Source organism: Chaetura pelagica, unplaced genomic scaffold (genome assembly GCF_000747805.2).
Source record: "Chaetura pelagica isolate M959 unplaced genomic scaffold, ChaPel_1.0 scaffold90, whole genome shotgun sequence".
In the NCBI taxonomy this organism is placed as follows: Eukaryota; Metazoa; Chordata; class Aves; order Apodiformes; family Apodidae; genus Chaetura; species Chaetura pelagica.
In genome coordinates this window covers 1,131,397-1,141,834 of record NW_009953496.1, presented here as the reverse complement: position 1 = coordinate 1,141,834, position 10,438 = coordinate 1,131,397, and the positions used below count along the sequence as shown (strand labels likewise).

The 10,438-nt window shown below is 35.2% G+C and overlaps 1 protein-coding gene across 1 annotated transcript in view; it reads left to right on the top strand.

The window, feature by feature from the left end:
• TBC1D32 (TBC1 domain family, member 32) overlaps window positions 1-10,140 on the top strand; it is an 84,657-nt gene extending 74,517 nt beyond the window's left edge. The window contains exons 28-33 of the mRNA XM_009999205.1: window positions 2,674-2,743; window positions 3,550-3,665; window positions 4,611-4,765; window positions 5,829-5,969; window positions 7,822-8,010; window positions 10,021-10,140. Of these exons, the coding sequence (XP_009997507.1) occupies window positions 2,674-2,743; window positions 3,550-3,665; window positions 4,611-4,765; window positions 5,829-5,969; window positions 7,822-8,010; window positions 10,021-10,140 (791 nt within the window). The remainder of the gene's footprint in view (window positions 1-2,673; window positions 2,744-3,549; window positions 3,666-4,610; window positions 4,766-5,828; window positions 5,970-7,821; window positions 8,011-10,020) is intronic.
• Window positions 10,141-10,438: the final 298 nt, after the last annotated feature.

Genomic DNA, 10,438 nt, shown 5'->3' with positions numbered 1-10,438 from the left:
TCATCCTACCTGCACTGCCGTGTGGTGAGACAATTCCGGCTACCCCAGCTTATAGGGGAAAATATAATCCAGCCATTCGGGCAAATCCCTCCCCTCTGCTTCCCTCACGTGGATAAGATGTGTAACTAAGGTGTACCCATATATGTTTAATGTGTTGTAATCACTCCTTTTGAACCTCCTGCCCCAAATTGCTTTGTTTTCCCCACAATAAACCTTGCTGTTGTTAGAAATTTAGTAAGCACTGAGCGAGTTATTCACTCAAAAAAGTCAGGACATAAGTTCCTGTATCCTCTGTGTGAGGCGATACCCACGTGTGGATCTCTCAGCAAATCCTGATAAGTTAATACACTCCAATAAGGAGATATAATAGGTCACGGATCGTGACAGAGGCTAATCTCACTGACTGGATTGTTAAAAGAGATTAACTAATAGAAGGTTAACCTTGCCCCACGGACTGTTAAAAAAGGTTAACTCTTACTTGTACCCACCTGGTGGTATAGGCTCAAACCTTACCCTAACCCAACTGAGCAGGGTGAGATACATACTTACTGCTGTGGGCTTTTAAGGCATTTTAAAATGAGATAAAAAGTCAACTTTCTATTATAAGATTTTTATTTTTAAATTGTAAATCAGCTTCTTGAGAATTCTGATAGTCACTAATTTAATTTGGGCTTAATTCCCATTTTACTCTGTTTTATTTTTTTTAAAGAAATAAATGTAAAATACCTGTTCAACATAGATTTTTGTTTGTTTGTTTTAGGAAACAAAAAAGGAAGCTGCCAATGTATGTTTCTCATTTCTTTTAGTGAGAGCCACAGTGCTGTATCATGTTGCTATCTAATTCATGGTTCAGAGAGTTGTACTGTCCTTTGTTTGAGGATAAATGGCATCCTTATTTAGAAAATTGATCTGCTGGTGACTTTTGTTATGAAACCCATTGTGTTTCAGTTAATTATATCAGGTGTATTGATAGATATCTGTCAAATGAGTTTTGTTGAAAATTAAATTCAGTGTATTAAATCAGAAGAGTGTGAACATCATTACAATAGCACAGTCACAACATAATCCTGCAAGTTTATTACTCAGCTTCTTATCCATGGATTGCAATATGCAGTATTTCAATATTCCACTTATATTTATAACATCTTTCAAAGCTTTATTGAGCATTTAATGTTTCTAGGACCAGTTTTTAATCAGTGGGAAAGTGGACCTCTGTGTTCTAAATGACTTTATCATTTTCTAAAGCCTAGTCTTCCCAGTCTATTAACTGGTAAACAAAATAGAAAATCAAAACTTTTGACCCTGGACAAAGAACCATTTTGTGTGTGCCCATTGTGACTTATGGATTGGCATCAACTGGACTATCTAGTGTATAGAGCTATGATTATATGTAATACACTGTTGTACAAAGCAAGAGTTTTGCCTTGATGAGGTATGGTGTAATATAGAACTTATTCAATCCAAACTCTATGGTAATTTCTTCTTTCACAATACTGGGGAAAATAGATAAAGGAAAACAGATAAGAAGAAAATCCTTTTCAGCAACTAAGAAATTATTGCAACAGAGAAGAAAAGGCAATGAGAATCAATGAAAACAGTTGTGTTCTTTTAATGTTAATGGGAAAAAAGCATTTAGTCCTTGCTGTAACTGCTACAGAATGGAAACTGGGTTCAGATTGTGCTTTGTGATACAGTGGCTCCTCATTGCACGCCTGCTGGACTGGGGCACCAGCTTTTTCTTTGCCACCCACAGGCAGATCCACCTCAAAATGGAGGCAAGGGCTTCCTTCTGCCTTAGACATTATACTGCTTTCCTCTCTCCTGCCTTCAAGTATGGTCATTGCAGGACTAAACTGACCATTAGTCATAACCAACCCTTTCAAATTCCCCGTGGTTTGGCTTCCATCATGGTTTCTAGGATATAAGTATGCGTCTTGCCTTCACAGGAACATGAAAATGAATTTACTGTTGGTGTGGTAATTGCAACTGGAATAAACAGTAAACCTGGAACAGGGGCTGTAAGAAGATACGGCCTGTTTCACTCATTTCCATGGGGTTTTAACTGAAATGCCCTGAGGTTTTGCATGTATTCTTCCAAGTGTTTTGTTGCTGGTACACAGCACAAAAGATATTTTAACTTCTTTTCTTTGTCTTTTAATTTAAACAAATACATAAATTGAGGTATTTATTACTATGTGAAAGAACAATGCATAGAAACACAGGATTTTAAAAATCCATTAGTTATCAAGTTTTCTAAAATTCATATCAAATTTTTTGTTGATAAGGTTGGTTTACAGCTAGGAGACTTCAAGGCCACCATTGGAATGGAAGGAAGTGGATCTGAATGTGCTGCTTTGTCTCACTTCTCGGCTAGAAGGGAAGAAGGGATAAAGCTCTATTAAGAAATTAGTCTGAAAATAATTGTTTACATTTTTCTGTAAAGCTGATTATAGCCATGCTAAAAGTGAATGTTTCCTTATGTAGAAAGTGATTGTAATTTTAAAAAAAATGTGTATAAGTAGTGCAGGTTCTTCATGCTTCCTTTACAAACTCATTTCAAATAAGACACGGTTCTCCAGAATTTGTGTTCATGCATAAAGGAGGCTTTGCATTAGTATTCAGTTAAAATAATATTTATCATAGTACTTTATTGCATTTTTTCTTTTGTTTTAGCCACAAATGCAGATGCGAAGAACGAAAGCCTTTCATCTGTGCAGCAACTTGGTGTTGAAATGACAGTCAGGTACATGGTATTAAAATATTTCCCTAGTGTATTTCTAGAATTTGTTTTATTTTCATGGGATGATCTTAATGATATTTAATCCATCAATTCAGTGCTTTATACCATTTAAATCTAAAGATCATCTTTAAGAAAATTAATTCAAACTTTGAAAATTAAAAAGGTATTAGTGCATAATTAAATCATCTTTACAGATTATATAGGTTATTATCCTTTATTATTGTAAAGGCTAATTGTAACTTTTTAGCAAGATTTACCATGAAATTATATTATCCTGACTTTGGCATCTTTTTTTTGCTCACATTACTTCTCTAAATGGTTCTGTTTAGCTAAGCTTAGTTATATGCCATTTAAACATTTCATTTGGCTGGTAATTTGCAGAACAGAGGTGAAGGAAGAGCTAGTGTGTCTGTACTTCCACAAGCTGTTATCTTTAGCATTAATATTTGAATTCTGGTGCTACTAATTACTTGCAAAATAGTTTAGATGGAATTCTAAATAATGTATAGGAATGGAATGAGTCATGTGTTTGACAACTTGCTCTTCCCCACCACAGTCTCTAAAATTGAACTTGAAGGAATGGAGGTGAGAAATTGCAACACTGAGTAGCAAATGTTTGGCACATATCCTTCCTAGGTAAAACATCATAGCTTTTATTACACCACTTATATCTAAAATATAGTTTGTGATTAGCAAAGCTACGGTAGCTTAATGTTCACAGGCCTATTAAATACAAGTTCTTACTTTTTAGGAATTAAAAATAACATTTAACCTTTTAAACAGTTTTGGTTTTTAACTTTTTGTGCTAGGTATGGAAAATATCTAAACTTATTAAAAGAACATGCTGAAAAGGGGCTGTGCTTCGTGTTAATGAATTGTGAGAAATTCCTGAAACAACAGCAAAGAGCTGTGGTATCCTCACTTTGTATCCTTTCTGAATGTCATAAATTCTATTGCTTAGAAGTGGCAGTGGAATTTTAACTCAATTTTAATTCCCAAATCTCTTTTTGATGGTGGTGTAGGTGTGCAGTAAACACTGGAAAAAAAAAAAAAAAAAAAAAAAAGGTTAAAATGCACACTCAGTGCCCTCAAGATAATCCTCATTCTTTTGTTCCCATACTTTGTTGAAACTGTAAGTCTCATTCATTTTTGCCATAAACTGTTTTGGGGTAGGATCACATCTTTCTGTGTGTGTTAAAGAGTCTGCAGCAATTTACCTCTGAAAATTAGTATTTGTGGCACTCCCACAATAACAATGTGGGTAATGGTATTGCCCATGTAGTGTTATATGGCTGTAATTTGATCAACAAGAATGTTTTGACTTCTGACTCATTTAGATCTAATAGCTAACTTTTTTTAAAAAAAGAAAACCGATACCTCTTTCCATCAAGCTTTGCCATCTTCTCCAGGTGTTAGACTTACATATCAGTGTTAAAATACACTTTATCTCTTTATGCTTAATCTCTTTTTTGAAGCTTTTATTTTACTTTGCTTTTTTCAACATTCTTCACAACTCGTGTTTTCTTTCTCCGTTGTCTTCTTTCTTGTACTATAAGTACACTGGTTTTGGTGCAGGTTTTTTTGCATTTACTTGTTTTTTTGTTGACTTTTGTTGATTTGGCTTGACTACTTATGAACTGGAGAAAAACCTAGTGTATAGGAAAATAGCTTAAATAGTTTATCTTCATTCAGTTTGAGAGGCAGCCATGCCTCAAGAAGTGACCTGCTGTGATGCTATATTCCCCTTGTTCCAACTCTTAACAAACTAGCTCTTACCTCTGCATGCATGGGCCTGGGAAAGAGAAGGGCTGCAGTTCCTGCAGGGTAGTGAGGAGGAGATCTGCCCATGTTCCTTAACCTTCTCATGCAGGCTGCTTGCAGGAGCACTGTGCTGGTTACGACTGGTTTGCATCTTCTGTCTTCCTCATGATGGCAGGGGATGAGGAGAAAACACTGACGTTTCTTCAGCAGTTCTCACGTCTTCTTGTCTCAGCATTTCTCTGGCTACCAAGGCTGCACATATCTGTAAGGATTTAAAAGCTATTTCTTTCTTGAAAGACAACTTTGAAAGTTTGTAAGAGAGACTTTATCAATTTCCTTAGTTTGCGCTGGGTTTTTTTTAATGCATTAAATTTTTATTAAAGCCCTCTAACTGAATATGTGAGCCTGAAAATTTTTCTCAAAAAAATACAGATTTGACAGTTGCTCAACTGCTTGTTTAAAAGCAGTGAAATAACGGGTGGACTGATATTAAGGCAACGTTACTGAATTTTAAAGCTGGAAGGAAAAGAAACCTTGTTAGTGGCATGAAATTCTGTGTGAAGGCTGCAATATGGTTGAATGGCCTTTTTGAAATTATTACACTGTGCAAGTCCATCCTTCTGTTTTTTTTACTAAAATTATTAGTTTTAAATCATTATTGCCCAAATACAGAATGCTTGACAATTTTAGATTATTGGTATTTTGGCTCAAGTCTATAGTATAGAAAACATCACTTCCATCTTTCACTAGGGGTAATCTAAAATAAAACCCTTTGAGATTGATTTTGTACTTTATCTTATTGTTTTGAATAGTTTTAATATGAACTATAAAACATCTGTAGTCTTTATTAGAGAACTCTGGGTCTAAGAAGCATGTAAGCAGCTTCAAATACCGTAGAAGTTCCACTCTATCTATCAGTAAATAGAAAAAAAAAAAAAAAAAGCCCAAACAGAAGTTAGTCTATTTTTTTCCCTTCTGTTCTTTTGTTGAAAACAGTGCAACATTTCTCCATCCCTTCTTTGACAATTAAAGCTTACATGCAATAAAAAACTAGATTGCTAGTGCAAAGGAATTGTCAGGATCTGTTTAGTAACAGTTTCTAACTTTATTTTTTTCAGTGTAATGTGTTTTTCCTGATGGTAGTATCAGCTCTTGTGTTTGTTCTATTTCCTGTCTCTAAAATAACTGGGATGACTTATCTTACAAGTAAATGTATATATTTTTATATATTGTTCTCAGCAAGGTATTTTAAAATAACCTATTGTTGTAAACCGTAATTCTTTTCCTCAATTTTGCTGTTGTTGATGAGGATGTTGTTGTTAATCAGGTGCACCTGCCTGTTACTACAGTGGAATCTGGTATGCATCCAGTCTATTTTTGCAGTGCTCACTACGTTGAAATGTTGCTGAAAGCTGAGTTGCCACTTGTCTTTTCAGCCTTCCACATGTCTGGTTTCACACCATCCCAGGTAACTGATGAAAGTGTACCAAAGTATCATGAGCTTTTTTACTTAAATCCACAAAATTGTGGATTTAAGAGCACGGACATTCAGGAGCTACTGTGTTTTTTCTATGCAGCACTCATGTGGTACTTAGGAAATGGGTAAGAGATAATACTGAATGCATAGTGATTTGGAGTGTCTGAAAATAGAAAGCAACTGACTTTGGTAGAAGAATGACCGTGTACTGCATCTGATAAATATCCGTGCAGAAAACTTGATGATAGTAATGCATACTAAAACCTCAGATTTATCATTAAAAAGAAATAGAATATCTTATCCCCTGGATTAATTTTCTAAATTTTACATAGGAGGGAAATGAGTAATTTGGGATAGGTGTGTAATAGGAAGCAGTTCAGGTGATATTAGAGTGAAATTAATTTTAAATGAGCTACCATAACTATTGCAATCAGATAATAACACTATTGTTTTGTATTAAAACGATGTTACTAAAGATTATTTAACCATAATATTAGCTTTCATTTTACCTACTTACTACAAATTGTTGCTAATATGGAATGCTGTGTATGAAGTATTACTTGTAAAGACTATAGTCTTTAAGTCATGAGTCTTGTAAAGACTCATGATGAAACTTAAACAGCTTCACACAACCATGAGTTAGTTTGCTCTCATCACAGTAAGAAAGCTTATTTCTCTTCCAAGGCAAGAAAAATATTTTTTAATTTTATGCCTTCAGAATTCTTTTTTGCCACAAGATTTGCAGCTTAAGGAGCAGCAAGACGCCAGTGTAGTACAATGTGCTTAAAATAGTCAGCCTCGGATTTGGTCATTGAAGAGAGATTCGCAAATATGAGGCTTTATCTCAGCGTAGGAATGAAGTGCTTGTAAAAAAGTACCTGTTTTGGGGTGAAAAAATACATGGGGACAGTCCACTCTGTCCGCAGCTATTCTTGCGTTAAGTTATACTGTATGATTTTTATTGCTTGCTCTCAATTAGCAGTAGACTAGTTATTGTTCTAAACTGCTGACAACATTTTGTTTGTTTGGGGAATGTTTTTGTTTAATATGTTATTGAAATGCTACTGATGGGTGCCACTGTATCTTCTGTGTGATTTTGCACTTTTACTGCAGAATTAAAAGCAAACAAACCTTGAACTATGAAAACAAGTGCTTCTGTGCATCAATAAATACCTGAAAACAGATTTAATGCTCGAGTATGCCTGCTAAGTAGAAACTTGGTGCTTATGCTGCTGCATAATTTTAAACACTTCTGAGGGCTGGTTAGTGGAAGATTTGTGGTCTAGAACTAAATGAAATGTTCTGTACACATCTTTATACATTGTGATTTAGAACTGGAAAAAGGAGTCATTAAGTGTGTTCCATACTCCCTTCATTAAATGAAAACCTATCTTAGGGATGAGCCTAACATTCATTTATAAGGCAAAGAACTACTTTAATTTAAAGAAAAATCCTCATTAAACACACCTTCATTTCCCTTGTTACCCTTTAGGTGACATTTAAAAAAAAAACACACCTTGAAAAATCACCTTCATTTCCATTGGACTTTGAGTTTTATGTCTCAAGCTTAGCAGATGCCAGAATATACTTGGATAAGTGAGATGCACAGACATATGCACACAGAGGTGTGGTGTTGAGCATAACTCACTGGAAGCCTATTCAGAGGCTTCAGTGATTTAAAAAATGGTGATTTTGGTCTTCCTACATACTTTCTCTCTCTTATTTTTGTAAGTAGGGAAATGCTATAGGAAAAACTGTAGTATAGAAAATTAAAACATAAAGCTGATCAATTATGACTGACTGTTTACAGCAATTTAATTATATGTAATTTCACTCTCGTTAGATTTGTCTGCAATGGATAACTCAGTGTTTCTGGAATTACATGGACTGGAGTGAGATCTGTCACTACATTGCAATATGTACTTTCCTTGGTCCCGATTATCAAATATATATGTGTATTTCTGTGTTCAGACACCTACAGCATGACATCCTGAAGCACACTGAAGCCCAAGATCTGCAGGTTTTTCTTAAAGTAAGGGTTTCTTTTTTAATTTTTCAATTGCCGTAGGGAAGCAAAGCTCTCAATACTGAAATACATGTTACTTAGTCTGAAGCTTTTACTGAATTTCATGTATTGATTTTAAGTGAGGGAAAGAATACTTTAATTGTTTACTTAGTGGCAGGAATCTGTGGTATAGTATTTCCCAAGGAATGGCTTTCCAACATTTTGTACTGATGAGTTCCCTTTATAAGCAAAGAAGTAACCATATTAAGTCAAGAGGACATTTGATTCAGTTCTCTCTACATGGCTTCAATCTCATTAAACTAGATGATCTCCAGAAAGGCGGTTGCACACAGTGGTCTCCTACTGAAGCTTGAAGAGATGTGGCACAAAGCTCAGTGAGCTGTCTTTTTGAACAGACACAATTACTGTAAAACCAACCTGACATTTTAATATTCTCTGCCATATTACAAATAAGATTTGATTACAGGATTATTTTTGGAGGGCACTTCTTAGCTACAGATGCAGTCATGAATAGATACAAATATTTGACTCTTTGTCCCAAATGTTTTTTTGCTTTCTTCTCTGTTTTTTTTGTTTTTTCATCCAGTCAAAATTCTTTTGAGAATTATGTATCTACCTTTGTCCGAGACAGAACGGATGACAGAGAAAACATACATATGCAGTAATCTAGATTTATTGCATATAATGTCAGGTCTTTACAATTGGATGGGAGGCACAAGTACAGCAGAAGCATAGGGGATTTGGGAGATATGAACAGAAGTGAAGTTTGGATGCAAAGGGTATATTAGCAGTGAATTTTACTACTTAAATCAAACAACAAAGGTTAACCACTAAAATGCCAGCAACCTAATTCTATACTAGGCCTAGAATACTAATTATCCCCTTTAAAGGATTCTACAGTCTTAATAATGAAGTTTACTTAATGTTAAGTTTGCTAAATAAAATAGTGAAAGAGTAATATTTCTCACCCTTGCCAGGCCACAGCTGGGTGTCCCTGGGTGAATCGTAATTGTTGAGAATCAGTCTCTCTGGCAGGCATCCCCAGCAGAGGGAGAAGGTCCAGCAACCTCCAGGGAAAAAATGTACACAAATCCCCCTGGTCAAAACTGGGACCAGGCTTTTATAGAATAAAGTATATTGACAGCTGTCATTTAACCATTAGCCATACCTCCAACATCTCTCATTGGAGAATAAAAGGAAAACAGTAGAAAAATTCATGAAGGTCTGGATCCCACCAAGCAAACTCTGTTATTTATCTGTTTGTTCTTACTTTATCTCCGTTTCAGGCCTAGTGGTGGCTGGGCTCTGTGTTCTTCAACACCAGAGAGCAGCTGGTATTATGTATGTCAACTTGGCCTGTGTTTTTACCTTTCAAGGTTGTTACTAGATCAGACTTTGCTAGGCCTTTTCCCTTCTCATGAGAATCTTTCACTTCAGGCCTGGACCTACAGAACTGAAAGACAACAAGCAGTTGAATAGAAGGAAACTGAGGCAGGCGTACTGAAAAATGGATCGTTCTGCTACAGCCTTTTAGTTTGTCCTAACAATGGTGTTTCTGACTAGTTTGCATCCAACTTGCATATTCTTAAATATGAATAATACATCAGCTCAGTCAATTTTCTTGAAAATATTTGGTATGCAGTCTAGTGAGTGAATTGTTTTGTTTAACCTGGTTTTGGTCAATGTAGCTTAAAATCTACCTTGTCTTGATAGCATTATTGAGGTAGTTTATGTAATTTATATAACAAAATTTATATGTTGTCACCTACAACACAGACAAAAGATTTAACATAATACTGTTAAATTAACAAAAAATACTGTATATTAATGTCCTGGAACCAGATATTCCTGTTTCTTTATTTCTAAATGAAATATAATAAAGTGTGTCTATTTGAAACATCCAGACTGAGACAAGCAGAACAAAATGTGCAATCTGTAGAAGTTTGGAATTCCTTAAATTTGAATTACACATCTTTTTACCTTTCTAATAAATGTTTTCATTGTGTGTTTGTGCAGGAAGAAGCACTCCATGGATTTCGAGTGAGCGATTATTTAGAATACATGGAAGGCTTGGAGGCAATTTACAGACCTATGCTGCTGAAAGACATGAGGAACTTAAAAGTGCAGAATAAATAGATGAGACAAACAAGCTCTTTATTTTCCACTTTTGGTTACATCCTTTAAAAGGATGCTGGTTGATTGATAAATCAATCTTACCTAAAATAAATCAAGCTGTGTAAATGTACATACTGTAAAATAAGGAGGGTTTTCAAAATATAGTTTTTTTGCAAAGAGACTTTGGTGACCTGAAATACCACATTTTCCCAGGCAGCTATAAGTGCAGCCTCATTTTCTGTTAGCAAAAGGCAGCTTCAGAACCCACCTGTAGGTTGCTAAAGTGTCTTGCTTAGACCATAAGTTTTCCTTACAATGC